At 34.8% G+C, this 27,913-nt stretch overlaps 1 protein-coding gene across 2 annotated transcripts; it reads right to left on the bottom strand.

Annotated features, from left to right (window-relative positions):
* Positions 1-1,119: 1,119 nt before the first annotated feature.
* On the bottom strand, positions 1,120-26,217 carry ACTR10 (actin related protein 10). Of its 2 annotated transcripts, XM_090270925.1 has the most exons (13): positions 25,995-26,215; positions 23,514-23,586; positions 21,112-21,194; positions 20,177-20,285; positions 18,486-18,593; positions 14,538-14,605; positions 14,151-14,230; positions 8,736-8,771; positions 6,189-6,268; positions 6,038-6,111; positions 3,627-3,708; positions 2,499-2,700; positions 1,120-1,312 (listed from the first exon to the last, which is right to left on the bottom strand). In XM_090270925.1, exons 1-13 carry the CDS (start codon positions 26,069-26,071, stop codon positions 1,131-1,133), a joined length of 1,254 nt encoding a protein of 417 aa, XP_090127051.1. In that variant the 5' UTR covers positions 26,072-26,215; the 3' UTR covers positions 1,120-1,130. The 2 variants fall into 2 exon arrangements, with proteins under 2 accessions (XP_090127051.1, XP_090127050.1); XM_090270924.1 differs by lacking the exon at positions 1,120-1,312 and having other exon boundaries at positions 2,464-2,700; positions 14,187-14,230; positions 25,995-26,217.
* Positions 26,218-27,913: the final 1,696 nt, after the last annotated feature.

Here is a 27,913-nt window from a genome sequence, read left to right as displayed (position 1 = left end):
GGTTTACAGTTGTTTATATGGAAAATGATACAAGAATAAACTGTTTTACATATACACAATTGTAAACCTACTTTTGCCTGCCCCTGTATGTCCCTTTTTAAAGGTACCTAGAAAGAATGAAAGCAGCAAAATTTCAATAACAGGTAGTTCATTAAAAACAAATGAAGAAAAGCAAACAAAAATAAAAGTTAAAGAACGACTGAGTACACTGTTTTAAAGGACTGCTGCCTTGAGATGAGAAAGATTAAAGATGTCATGATACACGTTTATGAAGCAGTGCATAAAAATACATAAAATATCTGCATAAAAATGAAATTTTTTCTTAGAAATGTAGAATGGTTGATAAAAGAAACTATAAAGCCAGAAAGTAAACATTTCTACGCCTTTGTTTTTGTTTTTACAAGATTTTATTTATTTTTAGAGAGGGGAAGGGAGGGAGAAAGAGGGGAGAGAAATATCAATGTGTGGTTGCCTCTCATGCGCCCCCACGTGGGGACCCCATCGGCAACCCAGGCATGTGTCCTGACTGGGAATCAAACCAGTGAGCTTTTGGTTTGTAAACTGGTGCTCAATCCACTGAGCCACAACAGGCAGGGTTCTCCACTTCAACAAATGCTCACCTATGCTCCCAAACATACTCAGTCCAAAGAGTCAAATATATTTCATGGACACATAAATACCAAAACAAAACGATTTTTAAGAAATAGACCCATGTTAACATTGTATTTAAAATAACTGGTAATGGTAACATTATTTGTTCTTTAAATGAAATAATTGCTAAAAATATTAAAGTTAATGGAATCTCCAAAGCCCAGGACAGATTATGTGAATAGTGGAGGAAATATGTTATTATTCTTTAAAAAAAAAAAAATAAAGTACTACGTAACAAACCTCCAAAACTAAACTGCTTTACTCTATTTTAATAATATAAATACAACAAATTTCATAAGCACATGCTACCATTTTACTACACAAGAAAAACAAAAGTCAAAATAATTAAATATTGAAAAGTAATTACAGAAATGCTTTTACTTCCACAAAAGTCATCTCTAACAGTGTTTCACATACTTTGTACAATTTGCTTGTAATTGATCTGATATTTGAAATGAAGCAATGTTGTATTCAAAATTTTATTTCTCAGTTGAAAATGCTCTTTTCATCAGAGGTGGTTGAGCTTTCCCAACATCAAACATCATTTCCAAAGGTGGGTTATTGAGAGAACACCAATCAGGAATACGACCTGTCTGATTATAATATTCCTTTGAGATGGAACGGCTCCCCAGTATGTCTTGTAGTGCTCCAAAAATAGCTCCTGTGTAGTGAAATATTTTTTATAAGATGAAAATTATTATTGGAAAAATTTATGAACTCATACATCTACTTCATTATATGACAAGACAGAACAGGTAAAATTCAACGATGCATATTTGCACTCTTCAAATTAATTCCAGTTAAGTTGTTCTATATCCTATATTTTAAATAACAGGGTAAGCCGTAACTACTGTGTTATGAACTATAATAGATTATAGTGAAAATGATAAGAAGTATTATTGTGTCTAAAAGCAAGTGAGGCAGCGTGGAGTGGAAAGTATTCTCAACTCTAAATACAATAAATACCCTTAGTTTTCTTTGCTACAACTCTTAAGATTATAAGTCAATAAATGAAAGAAACAGCACTGCAAAACCCAAAAAGCATCATTGTAATACCCTAAGAATCTATGCTAAAGACCTTATAAAGACCCCCACAAGGCAGTCTTTAAAAAATAATTAACTAAATGCATTTGTCCTAGATCAAAATTACATTTTGACTAAATTCTACTTTACTAGAGATATGTCCATTTAAAAATATCAATATGGGTGGGGGAGAGAAATTAGGGGAAAAGGGGACAACTGTAATTGAAAAACCAAAATAAAAAAATAAAAAAAATAAAATAAAAAAATATCAATAGTTTTCTCTCAGAAAGATCCTGATACCTATTAGCTAAAACTGCATTATTAAACACGTATCAGAATGTATGCAAATATAAATATCCATGATTGTTTTTCTCTTTAGTCTCTTTTTTAGGCTATTTCCTTATTTCAATGAAACTGTCATTTTCTAAAAACAGTCAATTAACTCAGTCACAAATTAAAATAATTTTCATATGGATGACTAATTAGCTTTTTAAGGAATTAAAACATGTTTTAAGAAATAGTAGCATCACTGGAATAAAAGCACAGCTATCACTATTATGAGGGATGACTTTAATTGAACAAAGAAGTTTATTTTAAAAAATCAAAGTGCAAGTGCCAAGAGAAATAGGTATATACTGCAATTCTGAAAATTAACATGTTATTTAAGGAAAAGTTAATGTTCAAAAAAAACTCTTTAGTAGTTCTATTAGTTTATTAAGAGGGAGATTCTGGACACTGAATCATCTACTCTAATACACCATTAGTAATACTATTCAGGAACCAATTAGTATATAATCATTATATTTAAAAAACTAAATCCTTACCTCCCAACCAGGCCACACAATTAGCCTTTGCAGGTGGAGTATGAATACGGAATGTCTTGGTGCCAAGTGTTTTTTTATATTTTGGTTTTTCTACCAAATACCTTATTTCTGCAAGCAATCTGTGGAGAAATCCTGGCAACATAGATGTGCCACCTATGACTACCAAGTTCTCCGCTAATTGCTTCCTGGTGTCTATTGGGCACTGTTATTAAAGAGAAATAAAGAAAAAAAAGGATTTATCCTTAACAGCATAAAAAATGCTTGACTGATTTAAGAAAATATACAGCTTAAGTATTCCAAATTAAACAGGTGATCATTTCTATTACACAAATGGCCACAGCAAGGTTTCTTTAACAAGGGAGTTTTCATGTAGCAAATATAACCACCATGATAATATTGCCATATAGTCACAGAGAACTTTTAAAAATGTTTAAATTTAATAATATAGAATTTTAAATTCCATGGGCTATATGGGGGCAATATGTGAGTATTCTCATTTTCAGGATAGAATGTCTGAGTTGAAAAACGAACATGAGAAGAAATAACTTTTCATTTTTTTTTCAGCAAGGAAAGTGTGGAAACTTAATTTTTCTAAGGTATTATCTTTACAGTATTATATCTAGAGCCAGCTGTTGAGTGGGAAGATAACATTCTTAGAAAAAATTTTCCCATACCAGTGCTAAGAATTAGAAATGTTAAAGTCCTTCATTAATTTTATATTTTTCATAAAAGTCTCTGAATAGAGCCCTAGAGGTAAACAATACATCCCAAAGTGATGTATTTCCCATGAAGTTCTGTGATTTCACAGTCATTAAGAAGAGACATACTATTATATACCCACAGAAATTTAAAATTCAATACTACACAAACCTGTAGTTGAAGAAAGTATAAGCCACACTAAGTACAAAGTAAAAATTTGGTATTGCTGTTACAGAAAATATGCATCCCTAGGTTTGAAATATTGTAGTTATTATATCTTAGTGTCAAAGTAAAACTGAATTACTATAAAGTTTAATATAAAAGCTAAAAAATGTAACTGACAGCTAAAATAAAAATAAATAAAGCATTTAAAATTTTTCTCTAAAGGGCTGTAGTCATAAATTTAGATATTTCACAAAATAAAAATACCTGCATAAGGGAATCCAAAATTAAAGTGGCAACGGATTTTTCCTCGTTATCTTGTTCAAAAAGAATTTCCACAACTGAATCTCTAATCAGATTAAAAAGAGTGCTTTGTTGACATCACATAATATGATAACAGAATATACCATTAGTTCTATTGAAATATTTTAAAGTACTAGTTTCATGTTACTGTAAAATAATTATTAAACACACACACACAAAAAAAAACACACAACATGTTTGCATTTGTATACAAAAATAATAGCATCTTCCTCATGGGTGTTGGGGTGAGAATTCAATGAGTTAATAGAACAGTGCCTGGCAGAAAGGAGCCATTCCCTAAGTACTAGCTGCAATTATTATTATGTATAGATTTACATATATTTTGTCCAGATGTACCTCCTTAAACTCAGTAACAGAAAAAAACCACAAGAATTCTGTAAAAGAGTCAACAAGCAGATCAGCAGCGATACAAGATTAAAAAACAACATCCTCCACCCCCAAAGCATTTCTTTGATTTAAAAATAATACATGGCAAACATTGCTAGTTCCCTTGCAGCTAGATGTACCGAAGTACCAGACAATAAAATGGAGGCAGAAGTGGTATGTGGAACGTCTAGAAAGTCTCCTTAAAAAGAAGAGGAAATGCTTTTTTCTTTCCCTTCCGAAGACTGCTTGCTTGAAACACAGATGTAGCTATAACTCCAGCAACTATACTGAAACCCAAGGAAAAGAGCTACACACCAAAGATAACAGAAAGATGTTTGGGTCCCTGATGGAAGTTGACATACCATCCCTAGACTGTCTATGTCTGGATTTCTCTTAAAAGACACAAACTTCTATTTTTTTGAAAACACTATTTACACATTTGTATAACTGGTGGCCAAAAATTAACTATACATATAAGATACTATTTAAAAAATTAAATTGGAATCATACTATGCATAGTATTTTAAATCTTTTTCAAAACATAAAATTCTTTTCATGAGACTCAGCCCACTTGCTAACTCTCCTTTTCATCAGTAAAGTATACTGAAGCCTGCAGTCTTCTGAACACTTACAGCGTCATCCACTTGCTACTATGCTTGCTTACTTCTGCCTCTACCAGGTGAGCTGAATGCTAACACAGCATCAGTTTCCTTCCTTTTTTTTAACTTGATGATTTAATACTGATGGGTGAATAATATCAAAGCCTCGGTTTCTTTTTCCAAGTCTTTTATTGTCAGTTGATTTGATATTGAAATTACATAACTGAACAATTATTAATTAGCTAATGAAGTGTTAGGATGAAAAATAAGTTGTTTTTTCTATGTGAACTATAGTGAATGGTTTGAAAAAACAAAGTAATTTAAAAATCTTTTAAAATATGTAATACGACTGTAAAAGTCTAGAAGACAATATCTAGGATTCTATACCAAAACTGATTCACAAATAACTTTTGAGTTCTCTCTGTACATAAAGAAAAAAAAAAAAAAAGGAAAACATAAACCATTAATTACTAGTTTATGTAATTTTAAGCCACATCTGTAGAAGAAAACTTATCCTCAAAGAAAAGGTCTTGGAAAAGTCTAGATAATAAATACTTATTTATATATTTTAAGTTAAAATAAAATGTTTAGTATATGATTCTTTTTAAAAATGGTCCCTTCCTTTATTTTTTTAATCCTCACCAGAAGATATGTTTTATTGATTTTAGAGAGAGGAAGGGAGAGACAAAGATCGATGCATCAATCGGTTGCCTCTGGGAGCCCTCCCCCACCACCTGCCAACCGGGGATCAAAACCACAACCTATGTATGTGCCCTGCCAGGTGTCGAGTCCGCAACCTTTTGGTGTGTAGGACCATCAGACAGAATAATCTCGTAAGTAATAAACAGGTGAATTACTAACTGGCCTTAGATATTGAGTATATTTGGAAGAATGCATTCTCTCTAACAAGACAATGTTTTAAAACAGGATTCAGCAAACTATGGCCTTCAAGTCAAATCCAGCCCACTGTCTGTTCATACGAGGTTTACTGGAACACAGTCACACTCATTCACGTACAGGACTGTCTATGGCTGCTTTTGCACTTCAACGGTAGAGATGAGTAGTTGCAACAGACCATTTGACCCACAAGGTCTAAGCTATTTGCCATTTGGCCCTTTACAGAAAAAATTTGCTAAGCCCTATTTTAAAATATGTTATTCTCCACCTCAAAGAATGGTTAGTTTCAGTTATTAAATTCTGTATTACTTTGATGGATAAGAAATTTTTTTTACTGTTTCACAAAATTAAAAAGTTGAATAATGAATTTATGAATGATGAGGCTTAATGAAAAACTAACTCATAATAACACTAAATGTTACATGCAAATATTTTAAAAGGCCAAAAATTCATCTTAGTTCATTATTTTGCTCATAAAAATTAAGGTCAAACCTGATTGAACCAAGGACATGTAAAATCTTCTCTCCATCTAATGGGTAGTCAACATTTGGGGGTGGTGAGGGACGCTGAAATATAAATATAAATAATATAAGTAAGTATAAGTAAATCTCTGAAAAAAAAAGGACATTTATTTTGAACTTACCTCAGTATTCCCATCTATATTAAATTTTGCTGCTTGGATTTTTAGTCCACGTTTCAGATCACTTACAAAGCAAGTGCGCACTTGAAAGAAAAGGAGACTTTGTTATGGTTTGTGATTTAGCTAATCTACGTCCCCATTTACTAATCATTCATTCCTTTGAATTTTATAAACTATCGTCGTCTTTAGGTAGCTTATGACAATTTATTCACAAATAAAAAAACCTTTTCATTCATCAAGGAGTCGTAAGACATGTTGTGTTCATCTTCCATAAAAAAAATTTAGAAAAATCTTAAGAGGAAACTTTTGTTTTGATATTCCTTAAAGAGTACCATGTTAAAAATAAATTTTAGCATCATGAAAATGTGTAAATAGAATATTTCTTTGAATAAGACTGATCTATACCCCTGTATCTAATTTTACGTACCTATCTGATTCTCTTTATTTAAATCTTGGTTGGTCAAAACACAAAGCCAGATTTTACTCCTAGTTGCAGTAACACTCCTTCGTTTTCAGTTTTTTGGCACGATTACTTTCTCCCCTTGGCACATCCCAACACTATCACTTCCCTTCTATTATATCACCATTTTTATTTTAATAATTTAAATTTTCTTCTTTTAAAGATTATTTCTACTGCAAAGTACCTTTTATAATAAGCTGTTTCAAGTTATTTTCAGAAATAAGTAAAAAATAGTGCCGGCCGAGTAGCTCAGTTGGTTAGAGCATCATCCCCAAATGCCAAGGTTGTGGGTCGATCCCCAGTCAGGGCACATATAAGGATCAACCAGTGAATACACAAATAAGTGGAATGACAAATCCACGTTTCTCTCTCTCTATCCCTTCCTCATTCTCTAAAAGTCGATTAAAAAAATAAGTGAGGAATAAAACTTTTTAGAGACAAAACTGATGTTGAGTGCAAAAATATACAATGACTTGTGGTTAATTACTTATAAAACATGCTAGTTAAGTATATATTGACATATAAAATTATTTTTGTTCGCTAATTCAAAATATATTCAAGAATCTACAATATGCTAGATAGTAAGATAGATGCTCAAGTTACTTATATACTTTATATTTTATTCAAGTTCTCAGAACTAGGTAAATGCCTAGCCTGCAAAATCATATATACTTGGCAGGGAAAGAGGCCCTTTTTTAAAGAAACTAAATTCACTGAGTTTAAAAGCCAAAAATAGATAAATTATACTTAAGAATTCTAAAATAATTGAAAATTTAGGTAATTAAACTAGATAGGTAACAAATATGAGTGTGTTGCATGTTTGTTTTAATAGAAATGGGTTCCTGCCATACATATGATTCAGCAACAGCTCTTCCTCTTAATATAGATCCTTTTTAATAGCTACACAGTACTCCTTATTATGAAGTTATGAAATTTCATTCAACATTCCCTTCTTGGATGGGATGCCCAATTTCAATTTAAATATGTCAGATTGTTTAACAAAAAGGTTCAAAAATCCTTACTAACAGTAATACATAATCATTTTTCCACAATATCACAAATATTGGGTGTGTGTCTTTCAAGTTTTTACCAATATGATGTTTCTCAGACAAATGAGAAAGTTAAATGTCTTACAAACATACATATACAAGTTGGAGCATATATAGAAACACTCCAAATCATTAACAATTGTTACATCATGGGAGACAGGACTGGAAAAAGGAAAAGGAAACTTCACTAGAGATATTTCTGGTATTATTTGAGATACTGTAATAAGCATGTACAAATGACTGAAATTTTACAATAACTGAAGAGATTTTAGGTAATTATACTATAAAAATAAGCAGTCTCATAAACAAGATCCATTTTGCAGCCCTAGCTCTAATTCTACCTATTGTGTGACAGTAAACAGTTTAATATTTCAAGACCCAATTGGTCCAGCTTATCTCCAGATTCCATTTAACTCTAAAATCCATTACTATCTCATTCTCTATTAAATATTCCAGAATATTAATTTTACATGACATTCCCAGCACTAAAGAACATTGAATTATATTTTAAATTCTTTTCCTTTGGGTGAATCAAAATACCAGAAAATTCAATTTAAACATTATCATTAAAAATGCACTTTAGCAAAAGAGAAGTAATATATCTTATTAAAATGAATCCAATATACTTTGGCCCAACTGTAGAATTTCTGAACTTAGTAAAATATCTAACCTTATAAAAATGTACTTAAAAAATTAGGAGTAAAAAAACCTACGTGACATAAAAACCAGTGGCTTCTTTCTTAAGTGATTTAACTGTTCTTTCATACTGTACAAATTACTAAATCCCTAGTAACCCTGTTTACTAAATCTATAATTAAGAAGTTTCCTCAATAACACATCATAATTAATGCCAAAAGCTTACATAAATTTAAATTTAAAAATTTATTTACATTATTCCATAGCTCATATGTAAAATATTTTGGGGTATTACATAATAAACTTAATATACAAGTATGTTGTTTCTGTATAAATAGTTTAAAACACATGCCATCCAAACGAATACTTAAGAATCAAAGGGACGAAAATAAGAACTTAGTATACCTTTAATGTCCTCTAAGACACCTTCTGGAATTGAACCTAAAAGAGAAATTTTATTTCAAACTATAGAACTTAAATAATAAAAAATAGTCTCTTATACTGCATTCACATTTCCATTTCAGCAACATTTAAAAAAATACAAGTTCCATAATTTTTTTTAAAAGCTAAATGGAAAAATTAAATTGCTTTTAGGGAAGAAACTTCATCATTCAAAGCCAAGTCAATGACAGAAGTTCAAGCCAGATGTACACTATTCATAAATTTGATAAAAACAAGATACCTTAAAAATGTAGTCAAGAGACTTCAGGCCAAGATGGAGGCTTAGACTGACATGCTCTGTCTGCCTCCACAACTAAAAAGGAATACAACTACCTCAAAACCAAAAATAACCAGAAATTCCAGAAAATAAAACTACATGGAAGTCCAACGTATGAAGTTATAAACCAGTGGTGCTCGTCCAGATGGGTAGGAGGGGCAAAACTGGGAGGAGAGGTCGGGCTGTGCTGTTGGTGGCAGCAGCTGGGATAGCGGCAGGACTGCGAGAAATGCCAGGGGAGCAGTCCTGGCAGCAGTCGAGACCTGTCAGCTAACGATTCTAATGCTGGGGAAGGCAGACCCCCACTGCCTTGGACTGTGAGGCCAGAGGGCGTGGGGATGGAGGAAGAGGCTCCCAGTCTCTCAGCGGAGAGTAGTGGCAGGAATCCATCTTGGACCCCCCCCCCCCCCACACACACACACACAAAGCGCCACAGTGTGGTGAAAAAGGTCTCCAGGTTGTGATGAGTGCTCAGGGCGCTGCACCCAATAGCGTAGGATGTGTGACAGCCCTGCCCAAGAAGTAAAGATAAATGAAAACAGTCAGAATGACAGGAATAATGATTGAAATACCAGTCATGAAGCTAACCAAACAGCAAATAAAGGAATTAACCGATGAACAAATAGAAAAACTTTCTGAGGCTCAGTTCAGAGCTATAGTCATAAGGCAGCTTACAGAATTAACAAAAGATATTGAATACAATGGGGAAGGAATGAAGGCTAGCCCTGCTGAAATGAACAAAAACACATAGGAGACAAGTGGTGAGGAAATGAAAACCAGAGATCAAATCAACAAATCAGAACATAGGGAAGGAACAAACAGTCACCCAGTGCAGAAGGAGGAAACAAAAAGTGAGGAATATGAGGAGAGGCTCAGAAACCTCTGGGACAGCTATAAGCGAACAAACATTAGAATTATACATTTGCCAGAAGGTAAAGAACAACAACTAAAAATTGAAAAATTACGTGAAAAAATAATGAAGCAGAACTTCCCTAACTTGGGGAAGGAAACAGACTTACAGGTCCAGGAAGCACAGAGACTTCCAGAAAAACTGGACCCAGGGAGGACCACACCAAGACACATTATAATCAAAATGTCAAAAATTAAAGATAGAGAATCTTAAAAGCATCAAGAGAGAAGAAAAGAATCATGTACAAAGGAGTCCCAATTAGAATATCAGCTGATTTCTCAAAGGAGACCCTGCGGGCAAGAAGGGACTGGCAAGAAATATTCAAAGTATTGAAAGGCAAAAACCTACAGCCACAATTACTCTATCCAGCGAAGCTGTCATTCAGAATAGAAGGGCAGAGAAAGTGCTTCCAGGACAAAGTAAAACTGAAGGAGTTCATTAGATCCAAACCACTGTTATATGAGATGTTAAAAGGACTGGTTTAGAAGGAGAATCAAAACTATGAACATTAAAATGAAAACTGTATCACAACAACCAACAACAGAAGCTAGGGAATCGAAACAAAGGCAAACTAAGTAGGCAACAAAAGGGGAAAAAGAATTACAGGTACAGGGAACATATTGGGGGGAGGTCAGTGGAGAGGGGGGAGGGGGAAAAAGGGAGGGAGATGATGCAGGAATTACGAAGCATAGTAGGAGGGAGTGGAGTAGACAGGAAGACGTTGAGAAGAACTATATGCACAACCAATGGGCATGGACTAAGTTGGGGGGGACAACTGGAGGGAGGGGGTCACTGTGTGGAGGGGAGCAGGGGGAAAAGAAATTGGGACAACTGTAACAACATAATCAATAAAACATTTTTTAAAAAATGCAGTCAAATAATTGACATTAAATAATTACCTTTTCTACCATAAAAAGAAAAGAAAATCTTTTCTACCATAGAAATATTTATTGGTTATCTTGTGGTACTTAGAAGAAATATAAGGCTTAAACATGAGTTTTTTATTTTTCTTTTACAAGAAGTGAAGTTTCAAGTTTGCTTATCTTTCCTGTGATAATAAATGACTGTCAGTAACATGCTAACCAAATCATATATTTTTAAAAGGTTCACATGCAGGCTTTTACTTTTATCCTTCAAGGTAAAGGTGACATTTTTAAAAATTAGTGAGAAAGTACCTAGTCCAAAAAATCTATTCAATATATGAAGCCTTTGTTAGATGGATGTTTGAGTATGTGATTTTGTTGTGAAAAGCCTTGTTTTTCAAATCATATTCAGAAACAGAATTTTCTAACCTAAATATAAAATCTTCTAAACTCAGAATTTTTAACCCATTGTTAAACATATAAAAATATTGATTTATAAGAAGAAATTATTTACATAAAGTAAGACAAAAATGTATAGTTGGAAAGGGAATCATGATTTAACAAAGGTAATCACTTCTTTCATCTGGATGTACATATCTTGTTAGCTATAGTTTTAAGTGTGACAGCCACTGCAAATAAATATTATATCAATTAAACTTAAAAACCACATCTTTGCCTTGGCCGGGTAGCTCAGTTAGTTAGAGCACCATCCCAATATGCCAAGGTTGTGGGTTCGATCCCTGGTCAGTGGATCAACCAATGAATGCATCAGTAAGTGGAATGATAAATTGATGTTGTTCATCTCTCTCTCACTCTCTAAAATAAATAAATACTATATAATTTAGAATTAAAAAAACCAATCTCCATAATGTTAAACCATAAACTTTAAAAAGTCATAAATAATGAGAAGCAAAAATTTTATAAATAAGTATGACTTTAGAATTATTTTACCTTTATTATATCCTCCTTTTCAAATTCTTACTTTTGTGTTTTCCCATACAGTAATAATAGTGCACATATAATTAATTAAAATCATACATACACCCTGAAGGTATGTGCTCCAAATCTTTTTACTGATGGGGCTAGTATATAATCAAAGTTTTTAAGGTTCCTGTTCTTAAATGTTAAAATTTATCTCACAAGAGAATAAATATTCCCCAAAAGACTGAAATCTGGCTATAAATAGATGAGAGAAAGGGAACTAGATTATAAGAATTTACAATTTAAGAATAAATGCTAAAAACTGTAACATTCCACAACTGCTACACTATCTCTAGGAAGAGTCAAATAAATTCTTACGTGCACCAAAGACATTTGGTAATATGAAAAAGTTTTCTTTAGGCAACATGTAAGGAAGGTTTAAAAATAAAGTGCTTATTTTAGCTGGGTCTAGATGCTGCTTTGGAAAGGGGCTCCTTAATCTTAACACATAACCATAGCTCTTTAAACTTTGTGAGTGAAGAGCAAACAAGAGGCACTGGCTAGCTCTAAAAATCGTATTTAATTTTCAGTTAACTTAGGAGAATAAGAAGCATATTTTGTATATAATTTACTTTTAAACTGTTCACTTTCAAATCAGTGTAGATTAGCTTTTTATAAGTGATAAGGTACTTCATATATTCATTCTTTTTTGAACTAAATACTAAATGAAAGTATTTAGAACCTAGTATTGAAAGTTCAGGCAAGGAAACCCAATGTGTGTAAGACTATCATCTAATCTTTGCTAAGGATTTCAAAAGAGGTATCTTAAATGTATTTGAGTTTCTGATCCTTCTAAGTGGGTCCTTCACCAAACAGTGACACTTTTTTTTTTTAAATTCCTTAATTATTGGACTGCAAGGCTTATTATCACAAACACAGATTTCGGGGAGTATGAGAAGGAAAGATCAGAATTAGAGTCCAATACAGTTGCTTAAAGAACAGTTGTCCAAAACTCATTATCTTTGAATACATTTTATAAATAAAGAGTCATCATGATATACTAAAAGGGTAGGAAAATTTACCTGGAATAGAAAAATTATAATCCGATCTATAGAATGAAGAATGCTATATTTTAACTACCAAAAGAATGGAAAAGAAATATATGTGAGCATAAATGTCCTAAAAACCTGCCTTTCTCTTTCCAACAGTTATTTAGTGCCCAGGCACTATATTAGATGGTACAGATTGAAAAATAAATAAGACAGGAATCTTCTAAGTCTCCAGAGGGAAACCAGTAAGCTAATAGGCAAATAAGAACATGTCATACATGCTAATCAGTACTGCTGAAGGCTTAACAGATAGGGCTTAACAATTTTTCTGCTTAGGGAAAACAAGGAAGGCTTCAAAATTAAGATGACATTCTAGCTGAGCCATGCATAAAGATAAAAAACACAACTAGGCAAAGGAAAATGTCCCAGGTAAAGAAATAGAATAAATGAAGGCACAGGGTTGTAGAAGGACTATGGTGCCTAAGAGACCACGTGAAATTTACTGTAGCTAAAATAAGGTGCAAAGGGTTGAGGTTAGCAGTTAAAGGTAAAAGGCAGAGTAAATTTAGATTGTGAAGAAATATGTATACCAGATAATTTGGATTTTAGCCTGTGGGAGCCAGCAAAAGTTCTCAAACAAAAGAGCAATGTAATCACATTTGTTGTGTGAAAGTTATTTCAAGCAACAGTGTAAAATAGATTGAATAGGTCTAGAGAATAGGATCCTGTAATAATCTAAGCAAGCAATAATGAGGGCCTAATTTACAACATCCTCGCTTTCAGATGTTCAGTGGTGTGGATGACTGAAAAAAGGTTACCAAAAAAAAAAAAAAAAAAAGATGAAATTTGAAAGAGATTTCCGAGGGAGAATCAAAAGGACTTGATAACTCCCAGTTTTCCAAAGTGGTAGATAAGAAAGATGTTATCTTTATCCAAGAATGATTCACTAAAATGAATTTAGAGGAAGAGATAATGCATTCACTTAAGTCTTAAGCTTGAACTGCCAAGAGACATGCCTAGTTTATATCAAATAATCAGTTGGAAATATGAAATGAAGTATAGAAGAAGGGTCAGGCCCAGGGATACATTTGAGAATTAACAGCATTCCTGAAAGCCAAGGGAGGAGATAATATCAAGAGTACATGACAATCAACAATGTCAAAATTTGTAGAAAAGCTAACTAAAATTAAGCTACTAGATTTGGTGATAAAAAGCTCAATAATAACCTTATAGTTGGAGCAATGTCATCAGAGTGATGTGGGGAAAAGAGTAACTATGCAATGGGGTAAAAATAAAATTATTTGAAAAATGAAAAGGGAGTAATGTAAACCACTCTTAAATAGTTTTAAATGATTTTACCCATCACAGAGGGAAGGCTCTGCTCTTTAGAAGCACCTGTGTCAACAGTACATTGTTCCAAGAGTTGAGTTTCCAACTCCCTGAAGATTAAAAAAAAAAAAATTACTGGAATTAAAATACTGCAACTGATATCCTTTTCTTATTTAATATATTTATTACATAATGATGATATTTTAAGTCAACTGATTTCCTTTTATTTAGTTCATTATGGTGCTTTAAGTAAAAGTGGTTTCATCCATTAAAGATGAACACACTGAAGACTAACAGAGAATGAAATAAATAACATTAAATGTCCATAATATATGTCCCTACTGAACCCTGTCAAAAAATTATTATCTGTTTTAGTGGCACAGGTAAAGAAAGCATGCTAAATTCCAAGAAACTTACCTGTGCAGAGCTTTTCCGCCTAGGGGGAGTGCTCCCCAACAATTTAGTACTGGGATTCCTTCATATATCTATAGAGTAATCAAGGATATTACTATTTTAGGAGACAAAATGTGGTTTCCTTATATTTCCCCACTTTCTGCAGTATTGTTCTAAATCAACAAATTCTTATTTTTAAAAGTTACAGAAGAATCAGTCTTTTTTTTCACATTATTTTCCACAGAAAAAGGTTAAATACACAGCACATAGATTTCATTAGCTTATGCTGGGGTATCCAATAAAATGGCCACTGGCCACCTATAGCTCTTCAGCACTTGAGATGTGGCTAGTCTAAATTCAGATGTGCAGTAAAAATAAACTCCACATAAAATCACCAAATTTAGACCTAATACAAAAAAGCCCCTGTAAAAATTTCATTATAATTTTTATAGATTGTTCTCTTTCATTTGTATTTTTAAAAAGGTAGCTTAGAAATTTTTAGATTATATATGTCTTCCATTGTATTTCTATTACGCAGCAGAGGATAGTGCACAATATTATACTGTGGGTTTGCTACCTTCCTTTATATATTGTTTTTGCTGATATAATATTTATAAAAAGGAAAAAAAGGTATACTGGTAAAAGCACTGGATTTGGCAACAAACATGGGTATATATCTTGGTTTTATGCTTACATAACCTTAAGTTACAACCTATTCAAACTTTCAATCTTCTCATTTATAAAATGAGAATAATACTTAAGTTACAAGACTGTTATGAGACTTACACACAAAATACTTTATATTTAAAAAGCTAATGCCTAATTTAGTTCCTTTGAAGTTAATAATTCTTGATTTCCTTCCCATATTCCTTCTAATAAATAAATGCAGATCTCAAAATTGCATGTCTTGCATTTGTGTATTTCAATACCCTTTTCAATGTAGCAATGTCCACTGTAATATTTCTGAGCAACATATACTCTGCTTAAATGCTTCTAATGACAAGGAATTTACCAGTTTAGTTAGTAATTCTATTTTGGGACAGCGTGAATTACTAGCGATGTTGTGAATGATATGAAAACTATAGCACTTATGGCCAAGATGGAGGCGTAGATAGGCACGCTTCGCCTCCCTCCACAACCATAAGAAGAAATACAACTACCTCAAAACTAAAAACAATCAGAGCTATTAGAAAATCGAATTTCATGGAAGTCCAACAAAGTTATAAAGAGTAATACTCATCCAGAAAGGTGGGAGGGGTGGAGAGGACACAGTGTGGTGGTGGCAGCAGCGGCTGTGGCCAGCTGGCAGAAAGCATAGTAACACATAAAAGTCAAGAGGGAAACCTGGGGAGCAATCGCAGCCCCAGACCAGACCATGCAGCTCACAGTTCTAACACCAGGGAAAACAAAGCCTTTTTGCCTCTGACTGTGAAAACCAGTGGGGGTTGGGGCAGTGGAAGAAACTGCTCGTCTCTCAGCAGAGTCCATTTATTTAGAGGACCCTCATGACCCTAGAACATCTGCAAACCCACTCACTCCAGGAACCACAACCAGGGCAATAGCTAGAGAGGTACCAGTCCCATACGGGAAGTGGGAGAAGCGCCTGGAAAAGGGGTGAGTGTTGAGCAAGCAGCATTGTTTCCTCTCAGCCCCCTCAACACACTCAAACACTGCCACAATATGGTGAATACCTAAGGCTCCACTCCTTAAATGTAAAAATTCAAAAGCTCTACCTAAGACACAGAGGCAAACACAGGAGGCTGTCAAGTTGAGAAAACAGAGAAGTATGGCCCAAAGGAGGGAGCAGATCAAGGTTCCAGTGAAAGAACCGAGCAACAAGGAGATAGCCAACCTAACATATACAGAGTTCAAAACACTGGTGATAAAGATGCTCACAGGCTTGACAGATATGCTTAAGTATGACAGGGAAGAAATGAAGGCTATACTAAGTGAAATGAAGGAAAGTCCACATGAAACCACTGGTGAAGGGAAGGAAGCCGGGGTTCAAACCAATGATTTGGAACATAAAGGAGAAATAAAGGAGTCAACCAGTACAGAATGAGGAAGCAAGAATCAAAAAATATTAGGAAAGGCTTAGGAACCTCTGGGACAACTTTAAACATACCAACATCCAAATCATATGTGTGCCAGAAGGAGAAGAGGAAGAGAAAGAAACTGAAAACTTATGTGAAAAAATAATGAAGGAAAACTTCCCCTAATTTGGCGAAGGAAATAAGACATACAAGTCCAGGAAGCACAAGAAGGTCCCAACCAAGCTGAGACCCAAAGAGGGCCACACCAAGACACATCATAATTAAAATACCAGAGGTTAAAGATAAAGAATCTTAAAAGCAGCAAGAGAAAGGAAGAGTTACCTACAAATGGGTTCCTATAAGACTCTTAGCTGATTCCTCAAAAGAAACATTGCAGGCAAGAAGGGACTGGCAAGAAGTATTCCAAGTGATGAAAAGCAAGGACCTATAACCAGGATTACTCTATCCAGCAAAGCTATCATTATAATGGAAGAGCAGATAAAGTGCTTTCCAGACAAGGTAAAGCTAAAAAAGTTCATCATCACCAAGCCCTTATTATATGAAATGTTAAAGGGACTTTTCTTTTAAAGATTGTATTTATTTTTAGAAACAGGGGAAGAGAGGGAGAAAGAGAAACGTGAATGATGGTTGCCTCTTGCATGCCCCCAACTGAGGACCTAGTCTGGGACTCAGGCATATGCCCTGACTGGGAATCGAAATAGAGACCCTTTAGTTTGCAGGCCAGCACTCATTCCACTCAGCCACACCAGCCATGGCTAAAGGGACTTATTTAAGAAAAAGAAGACCAAAACTATGAACATTAAAATGACAACAAACTCACAACTATCAACAACAGAACCTAAAAAAAATAAAAACCCCAAAACAAATTAAGCAAACCACCAGAATAGGAACAGAATCATAGGTATGGGGATCATTTGGAGAGTTATCAGCTGGGAGGGGGAAGGTGAGAAATGGGAAAAAGGTGCAAGGATTAAGAAGCATAACTGGCAGGTACAAAACAGAAAGGGGGATGCTAATAATAATATAGGAAAGGGTGATGCCAAAGTACTTACATGCACGACCCATGGACATATGAACTAAGGGGGGGTGGCACTGCTGGAGGGAAGGGGGGTACTGGGCAGAGGGGAGCAAAGGGAAAAGTAATTGGGACAACTGTAACAGCATAATCAATAAAATATAAACAAACAAACAAAAAACTATAGCACTTCTTGATCAAGTTTCTATGTACCAGGTCCTTTGCTAATACTCTACATATACCACCTCATGCAAGTCACATAACACCCTATCAGCTGGAATTATTATAATTCCCATTTTATGGATAAGGAAACTGAGGCCCCAAAGAGATTAAACTACCTGAGCAGCATCATACAACTAGTAGGAAGCATAGTGAGATTTACACTTATGTGTGTATTTGATTCCAAAACCCAAACTCATGAACCCTATGCCATACTGCCATGATAGCTTCTGGAGATAGAAAGAAAAACATGTATTCAACATTCCACAGCGAGCTCTTCAGGTATTTGAAGACAGATTTAATGTCACCATTAACTTAATTTTTCTTGATTTAACTTTCTCATTCCAAGTTCTCCAATTACTCTCTGAAGGCTCTTTTCTTAGAACTTGACTATTCTAGTCAACTTATCTGACATATCCAATTAGCTGATGTTCCACTTAAGAACTGAACATAATATTCATGAGGTCTGATCCCTGAAGTATATACTGGGATGGAGTCATGATAATATTTCTACAAAAAGTAAATTTAAGTCCCACAAGCCTGAGAATTTTTTCCACATGATTAATTCATATTTGTACACGGTAACCCAAAATAGTTTGGTACAATAAAAACCATTTGTAATAAGTCCAATTATTTTAAGGTAGAGTAAAAACCGCAAAATTAGCTGGTTGACAAAAAAGATACAGGTAACACCAGGCTTTCCCTATATCCACAATCCAGGACCATGGCAGAGTTTATCCCAAGTGTCAGAAGAGCCATTAGATGGCTTGGAGCAAGCAAGACAGATGGAACCTAGAAAACAACAAAAGCAGAATGAGTCAGCAGTTGAAGGTGTTTACCTTATATTTCAAATGTATTTGAAAAAACTCCCAGGAATGTTATACTTCTTTATATTATGATACCTATTCAACAATTTTATGGCCTTAAATTAAGAACTAGTTTGTTGATTACTTTGAATTTACACATAATAAAATGTATTGTAGTAAATAAAAACACTTTTTAAATTCTCTAAGTTGTTTTGTTTCAAAAAATATTTTAAAAAATCTTGTTCTCTCTGAGGGAAAACTGAAAGAGGTAAAAGAAGAGGTCTAGAAACATAAAATCGAAGGAAAATGTTAAATCAAAAAATTAAAAGATGCATTTACCATCAAAATGAAAATACAGAAAAAGAATTCTTCGTTGTCTTTTTCACAAAATTTGTAATGTAAGCTATAATTTTTAAACATTAGTTAAAATTAAATTCAAGAACTACAAAAATCCTTAGTTTTCTGTAACATTTTTCAGTGCGAATTTGCCAGATCTGGTGACACTCCAAATATTAGATAAATATTCAATCAAAACATGAAAGTCCACCATGACCAAATGGCAAACAAAATAATTGCAGTATTTCCCTCATCTAAGTAGATACAGCAGGTATTCTAGTTATATACAAGGACACACAAACACAACTGAAACTCTAAATATAAACACAGAATCATGTATTTTATAGAGATAAGAGCTGAAGTGACTTCTTGTTTTGTGTTCTTCCTACTGCAAACCAAATTCTGAAATTTATAACATTAGTAAGTATGTAACTGTCTTAATAAACTGTAAGTTAGAAATACTAACTGCTCTTATCTCATGAAGACATGATTTTTTATATATTTTGAGTTCAGTACAATGTATAAAAACTATATTTATAAGTGCTTGATTTCTTATATGCTGTATACATTTTATACAATCTTCTAGTTTCCCTTGCTGGAAAACCCTAAATTCCTAAGGCAGAGATTTTTTAAAAATTTAAATAACAAAGATTCTCCATATGATCTTTTCTTAGAATATGAAATTTAATAATGTTAAATCATAAATTTGGTCTTTAAAAGAATCTTGGATCTTATGAAATGAAAGTTATAAGAAATATTACTAGTATCATCCTGGCACTGCCTACCTAGTCTAAGGGAACTATTACCTGAATATTCCATTTAATAGGAATTTAAGGTGTAAAATGAAAGAATTGAAGAATGTAGAGCACTCAGTGTAACTGAACAATAGAAACTAGAAAGGCCTGGAAGAAACACATCATAAACTCCACAGTACATAATAAACCTTTTAATTCTGAAAAAACTAAAGTCCCCAAACAAAAAAACCTATATTAAACTAAATAACAGAAACATCAATAAAAAGAAATCTTCATTTATCTAAGTAGTGGATGAAATGCTAACTATGCATGAAATAATCATACAAATAAATAAATAGTCAATTTCAGGAGGCTTTGGTTTACTGTCATCTGGTTCCTCAAATGCACTGTGTAGTATATATAATGAAGAAAATAAATGAGAACTTTTTAGTTTAAACTTTGAGTACCTACCAAAAATAACAACATATAAAACAGGTACCTCAAAATACTTGAAAAGAACACGCGTGAGTGTCTCTCTGAAGTGGGAAGGACACAGTACCGACTCAATAACCACAACTCGGCGATCTCTGGGATTCACCAACAGATGCCTGAAAAGTGATAGTTTTGTTTTTAAAAGTAAATAAAATTTTTAAATTTATTTTGGTACGTATTCCAATTTGTTAAGAATAGGGAATCTATACTACATTAGCCTAAAATGCTTTATGATAAAAAGACATCTTTCATTTTACTACTCAGCAAAGGTAACATTCCTGACCTCTTACTATATTTCATGCACTGTGCGAAGAACTTCATTTATTTCTATTAACTTATCTCAGAAAAAACAATAGCTTATGAATAACTTGAGCCATTAAAGTTTTTTTCCTTTAATTACAAAAGTTAGAAAAAGTATATGCTCACAAAATGCCAAATATAAGTTTACAATTTGGAAAATATAAATACCTTATCCTTCTATTACCCAGACATTACCATTTATAATATTTTGTCTATTTTCATATTGTATATGTGCATGCATATATTTTAACAGAAATATTCATTCCATAGTTGTGTCTTGCAACTTGTTTTTTTCAATTATCATCATAAATCAGACACCTTTTTGTACCAGTACATATAGACACAGAAGCCTTTTTTAATGTCTGTGTGTTTCGTTATAAGGATGTACAATAATTTAATTATCCACCCCCCTTTATTAATGGGCACTTGATTTGTTTTCAATTTTCTTATGCTTGACCATTTTCTAGTCTTCAAATATATTTGGAAAAAGTTGAAAATAAGCAAGTAAAAATGGTAATGGAAGTCAATCTATTTTTTTTTTTCTTTCCATCAGATGTAACACAACTAAATTTCACTATGACTGGCATTAGGAAAATCTAATCACAAAAGCTGGGGGAAAATACCAACAGCATTGCATCCTACCTGAAATACAGTATGTGGATAAATTCTTTTAGGTAGGAATATAATTCTTCTGTATTGATATTATATTGAACAACTTTGATAGGCTGTAAAAAATTAAAATGGCATTAATTTATAATAAAATAGCCTCAGATTGAAACATGCTTATTTATTACTTTGATAATAAATCAAAAGCAATCTGTATTGAGGAAAATATGGAAACATTAAATGTAGATTAATCGCTTTCATTAGAAATCCCTAAGAACTGGCATGTCCAAAATGATGGAATTTTTTGCTTGTGGGCCATGAAAGTGTGTGCCTGTAAATAATTAAAGAGCTTTGTTCATTTGTATTTTTCCTTCATCGTATTTATCATTTCGGCAGGAGTAATAAAATACCAGCATCAATTAAAAAGCATCACAGCTCCAGACTTGGTCCAGTTCCTCTTAGTAATTTCCAAAACACTGATGCTTTCCCTTTTGTAACATCACCCCACTTGATTACCTATAATCCTGTTAGACTACAAGCTCCAAGGGGCAAGAACTGTTTCTGACTTACTTCTAATATATTTTTCCTTAACTGACACAGTACAAAGCTAATAAATATGTGTGGTAAAAATGAAAACACACATCTTCAGCATTAGAACAGTATGTGCAAACACTACCAAACCATGAGTGCTAAATCAACACAAATACAAAACAAGGTTTCACTTAGAATCTTTAGAAAGCTTAAGTACTCAGATGCATCACTGTCAGACTTTTCTTCATTTACTTTTAAAGGAGAGACGATCAGCTCAGCTAGTTTCCTGATTTTATGTAGCTTAAAAAAGGTTCTGAACCATGAATAGCTGAATGTAGAATAATCTTCATATGTATTTGTCTTTTCAAGAAGAAAATAAGAGCTAAAAGCACTAAGAAAAGTGCCAAGGAGAATGCAGAAGTTCCAAGTCCAGTCAGGAATATATCTAGTAATCTATCTAGGAAAGTAACATCAATTATTATAAAACAAAACAACATGAAAAATGAATAAGCAAGAACTCCCATCATATTTTGATACCACACCACAAATATCTACTATATTTATGGCTTGTCTAAGAATTTGCAGAAAATTTGAAATCAATAAAACAATTTCTTACAAGGATAATTAAAAAGATTTCTGATTCCATATATTTCATAGGTTGATCTTAATGATGCATTCCTAACACCAAATATAAAATGATGTACTAGTCTCTTCTGCTACATGTACTTTTATGAAACCAAAATGCTCATATTCAACTGTTAAATAAGGGAACATTTTCTGTATTAATGTGAAATTTGTATTAGTTCATAGTAGGCAAGAGGAACTAAAAATATGATAACAGTTATTACCTTCATAAAGAAAAATCAAGTCATCAACACAGTGGCCACACAGGTAGGTATCCTTTTGGATTTATTTTTTAAGTTTGCATGATCCTAGGTACCAGGGGTCCCCTTCCCAGAATGGACCCTTTCATGAGTCTTTATGGGGCTACCTTTACTCTTGGTCCCACCTTAACAACAGCCCCACTGGCTGGCTCAGAGCTCACTCTCATCCGCATTGTCTCAGCACCCACTGACCAACCTTTTCAATCCATTCTTTCTTTTCATTTTTAATATCCCCAGGAAAGGCTTCAGCCACATTCAGTTGCAAGCCAAAGATGTTCCAATTTTTTCCTGACAGATCAATTATTGTTCTTGCTAGTGCTTTGTTTACAAAGTTACATGGGTTTTATATGGTCTACCTCAACCCTATTTTTTCCATAAGCCTGTTTTCATTTTGTGATTTTAACAGGTAAATTTTGTGGCATAGAAAATCATTCTTTCTATTGTTCTAGAATTCCTTATCTACCAAATCAGCTTTGGCAAGAAACTGTCTTTCAAAAATTGTTCTTCACAATTCTTTGGATTTTGGAATTAAAGATAAAGGACTGAAGACCTGGTGTATATTTTGAACAGGGTAAGAATAAAATTATTCTATAATTATGGTACACCATAAAGCTCAGAAAATTGTTTTACAAGGTTAAAAGCTCTTGATATCATATAATTCTACCTATATAAAATGTACAGAAAAGGCAAATCTTTATAGAGACAGAAAAACTCCTGAGTGGTAGGTTGGCAGTGGGAATGGGGATAAACTGTAAACAGGCATTTGAGATCTTATTGGTATGACAAAAAGTTCTAAAACTGGACTGTGGTGGTTACAGAATTTAATATAATCACTGAATTGTACACTTTAATAGGTGAATTTTACTTATGCAAAATTAAACTACATATTAAAATTTTTTTTTCTTGGAATACAGTCATAAGATATATACATATAGTTAGCCCTGTTCTAATCAATCTTATTTGAAGTCACATTTTAAAATACTTTAAAGTAAGCATTTATTGCTAGTTTGTCTTTAAAAATACCTTAGGTATGCCAGCTTTTTTTATCACACTAGGAATTATGCATCTTGGACTGGTTTCTCCAGCAAATCCACACCTGCAAGTAAATAGAAAATTGAAACACTTAACAGGTAAATCTTTTTATATATTTGTCACAGAAACAAGTTTTTCTGTATTTGTTTAAAAACAGTGGACATAAACACATTTGGAAACATCTCTGATGCATTCGAAGGCAAAAACACCTAAAAAAAAGTTAATTTCATTTATTTATAACTGTATTAAAAGTAAAAAAAAAAAAAAAAAAAATGCCCTGGCTGCTGTGGCTCAGTGTTGTGAGAGCCAGCCTGTGAACCAAAGGGTCACTGGTGCCATCTCCAGTCAGGGCACATGCCTGGGTTGCAGGCCAGGTGCCCAGTTGGGGGCACATGAGAGACAACCACACATTGATGTTTCTCTCCCTCTCTTTCTCTCTCCCTTCCCCTCTCTCTATAAATAAATAAATAAATAAATAAACAAATAAATGAAATCTAAAAAAAAAGTAAAAGAAGTTTCAAATTAGCAACACTGACATACATCTTTTTTTTTAATTTATTGATTTTAGAGAGCAAGACAGAGGGAGGGAAATAGGGAGGGAGAAAGAGACACTGATTTGTTGTTCTACTTATGCATTCATTGGTTGCTTCTTATATGTGCCCTGACGGAAGATCAGCCTGCAACCTTGGTGTTTGGGGATGATGCTCTAACCAACTGAGCTACCTGGTTAGGGCTATATCAGTTTTTAGGGCGGCACTTACTTTTCAGTTTTTAATTTTACCAGAATTTTAAGCAATACATCTCTACAACCCTGGATCTGTACTATATTTTGACTTCATTCATATGAGTTACTTGTAAGTCCGCCATTCTAACATTACTAGTTTCTATACTGACAGGTTTCCTTTTGGTCTATTTTTAAAACTATGAATATCTGACATAGTTATAATCACATTATTCATCCATCATACTCATATAACAAGCTTCTGTCTATATTTCATCTTTATCACTATCATCACTTAAAAAAACTATTCTCCTTTCTTGAGTATTTAGGTATTCCCATTTCTGTTCATGTTTGAAAAACAAAACTTTGCTTAAAATGTTGCCAAAAAATCATCACCATTTAGGTTTAGTCTGAAAATTTTCTCTTCTTGTTCTGTCTAGTTTTCAGTACTGCTCTCCTCCTATTTATTTCCAAATAGTTCTTTTCATCTTCTACTCATCACATCTCCATGTTTACGTGCACCTGTGCTCCTTAAACTTCCCAGGATGCAACCCACTGGTCAACTTCAATTCCTTTCTTTTACTTTATAAATTCATCTTATCATCCTCCTGTTGTCTTTGTCAATAGTCATCTTCCTGTATATCAGCTTTCTGCTTCTCATTTCCTCAACATATAGCCAAAGTAATTATCTTTGGGTGTCAGCCTCAAGGTATTTCTTATGCTAGAAACAAACCTTTGAAAATAAATTTAAAAATAAAAATAAGGGAGGATCTTGCATGAAACAGTAAGAGAATGGACTGTTTAATCCAAGGGCTGTTTAATTCAGTTCTGGTGCACCTGAGGTCCAATTCTTAAGTAGGCTCTTTTTAGCACTTATTCTATCAAGTTATTTAAATACCTACTACATGTTAGGCCTTATTCGGATTTTATATTCATAAAGATTTTCAAATGTTTCCATTTCAAATACATATGAAGTGCGATTCTGGCTGTCACTCTCGCTCTTTTGAGCCCCGCACAAGGGCTCTCAACCTGGAGTCCAAGGACCACTGTGATATTCGCCAATCCCTGACACTACGTGCAAATATACTAAGGTTTGTGTACATGTGACTTTAATTTGGTAGTAAAGGTTGAGAACCATTACTCCAGTGTCTACAAGTTGCCTTTTAAAAAGTTACTCTTCCTAATCTAAGAGGTTTCTTTTGAGGGGAGGCGCAATCTCGAGAGTCTCATCTATAGGGCATCATCTCTTTGATGTGCTCAGTCTCCCCAATTTGACTTCCTACTTTTGGGGAGCAATGGCCCTCGTCTTGAATATATTTGGATTTTCAGCACCAACAGAAGCTCTATTCAGTGTCTAATGATGGAGATGTTCATCAAGCGTTACAATTCGGTTGCTAGCTTCCTAAACTGACAAGCCCACGGTAAGTGGGGTCTAGATCAGAACCGTCATCCTCGCGTGGGTGACTCCAAAGGGTCTGCTCGGTTTGGGGTGATAACCGGGAGCTTGGGCGAAGGAAATTCTCGCGAAGCCTCTTGGTCCTCTCGACCTCCCCACCGGATCCTCGGTATTCCCATCGCCCACGGTGGAAATAATAAGGACCATCATTTGCGGAGGGGCTAGGCAGGGTTCGGCGTAGCGCGCAGGCGTCGCAACTAGCCCCGTGAGCCAGCAATGAGAAACCGGGCCGGACCTGGGTTTCGGCCACTTGCCCTTCCCCCCCGACACCGCAGCCGGCGCCGCGGCCACTCACTTGGTGAAAGCCTCTCCCAGATCTATCACGACCGCCGTTTTCTCCCCGCTACTCCCCAGGCCCTCGTACAGCGGCATGGTAGTAAAGAGGACGGTAAGCAGGAAGTCGCGCACCCACGACCCTAGAAACTTCGGCCCTCAGGAAGAGCGGCCGGGACCGGGGCGACGGCGAGTCAGCGGTGGCGACGGCGGGGGCCTCGCGGGGCCGCGACGCGCTCACTCCGGGCTGTCCCGGGCTGTGCCTCATTCCGCGTCGGACCCACAAACTTGCAAGCGACCCCGACTGTGGGACTAGAGAGGAAGAAACGTGCGTTCCGCTGTTGATCTGGGTGCGGGGGGTGCGGGGCACCAGGTGAACAGAGGCGATCAGGCGCGCCGGCCGCTCCGAGTGGGGCGGAGCCATCCCGGGTCCTTCCCTCTGGACACGCCCCCAAGCGGCTATAGGATTGGAGGCTTCCTTTGCATGTCTATGCTAGGTGTTTGATCTCCTCGCGGCAGCCGGAAAGCTGGAAACGGACAGACAGCAACGCCTGAAGGAGAGAGGGCCAAATCTCAAAAACTTTGATTCGTGCTGTCTTGGGGCAAATTTTGCTGTATCCGGTGTTTTACCTATAACTTCAGCTTCTTAAGACCTCCGGAGAATTATGTGTTACCTTCTCACCTGTGCGAACCTAAACTCAAGGATTAAGCTACGTTGCCAGTGCCCCAACAGCAAAGCTAGAATTGGACCCCAAGGTTTTATGATTTCAAAGCCTGTACTACTGATGCTTTAGAGAATAATACGTATAGACAACTTTTTATTTGATGGTCATTCCGCTGAAAGTTTTCGTTTTAATCCAAAAGAAAGCAGTTAAAATAGCATCCACGAATCTTCATCTACAGAGAAACAGTAGTTTAACGAAAGGAATATTGAACCAATGGTTCTTGTTTACTCAAAAACTAAGGAGCTGTGTAACTCGGAAAAAGTTAACTCTTTCTATTCCAGTATGCGCACACTAGAGGAGTTCTGTAGTATAGATTGTTTACAACTTGATCATTTCACAGCTTATTTTTTCCCCCTGCTGAAACTGCCACTGTAACGAGTTATTGGGATGGGTCTCTGTCTTGTTTCTGAAACTATAGGAAGAGAAATGTCCTGTTTTTCCCCAGTTGTCTTTCTTACTTGCTGTAGGTGTCTGAACCTCCCTACAAGGGTAAGGTTGTATTTAGGCTGAGCAATGCATAAGTATGGACAACTTAATGGTAGTAGAATTCACTCATCAATGATCTTACTGAAGCAAGTTGCCCGAGGTAAGAGGATGAAGTTAAGAGTTATGAGGGGAAGGAAGTTCAAAAACAGTTGAGAAAGGATGAAGCATTTCGATTAATAAAGACAGAGTGTTTGAACAGGACCCTTAACTCAGGTTCAAATTCTGTTTCTGCCATCTTCTGTCAAGTCTCTAATATAATACTTCTGATCATCCATTTTCTTATCTGTAAACTGTCCTACTTCAGGTGTTTGTGAGGATCAATTGGGACTGTGTTTGTGAAATGATTCTTATTATCCATCCTATCTGCTCACCATCTGTATTTGTTTTCTAGGGATGCCATGACAAAGTAACACACACTGGGTGGTTTAAAACAAATTTGTCCTCTTACAGTTCTGGAGGGCAGAAGTCCTAGATTAAGATGTCAGCAAGGTCATGCTCTCTCTGGAGGCCTAGGGGAGATCCTTCCATGCCTCTTTCTAGCTGGTGCTGGTTGGCAGCAATTCTTGCTGTTCCTCAGCTTGTAGATGCATTACTCCAATCTGTGTCATCATCATTACCTGGCCTTCTTCCTGTATCTCTGTCTTCATATGATGTTTTCATACTAATTTTCTTCTGTGCCTCTTTGTGTCCAGATTTCCCTCTTACAAGAATATTAGTCATTAGATTAGGG

This window comes from Furipterus horrens, unplaced genomic scaffold, assembly GCF_987537825.1.
Source record: "Furipterus horrens unplaced genomic scaffold, mFurHor1.1.pri manual_scaffold_3, whole genome shotgun sequence".
NCBI lineage: Eukaryota > Metazoa > Chordata > Mammalia > Chiroptera > Furipteridae > Furipterus > Furipterus horrens.
This window is presented reverse-complemented; position numbering and strand designations above follow the sequence as displayed.

Excerpts from the sequence above, each read along its gene's own strand:
- ACTR10 (XM_090270925.1), bottom strand. The coding sequence starts at position 26,071 with ATGCCGCTGTACGAGGGCCTGGGGAGTAGCGGGGAGAAAACGGCGGTC. Across the intron at positions 6,112-6,188 it reads ATATAGATGGGAATACTGAG|CGTCCCTCACCACCCCCAAA; the intron begins GTAAGTTCAAAA and ends TTTATATTTCAG. Across the intron at positions 3,709-6,037 it reads CATGTCCTTGGTTCAATCAG|AGATTCAGTTGTGGAAATTC; the intron begins GTTTGACCTTAA and ends TAATCTGATTAG.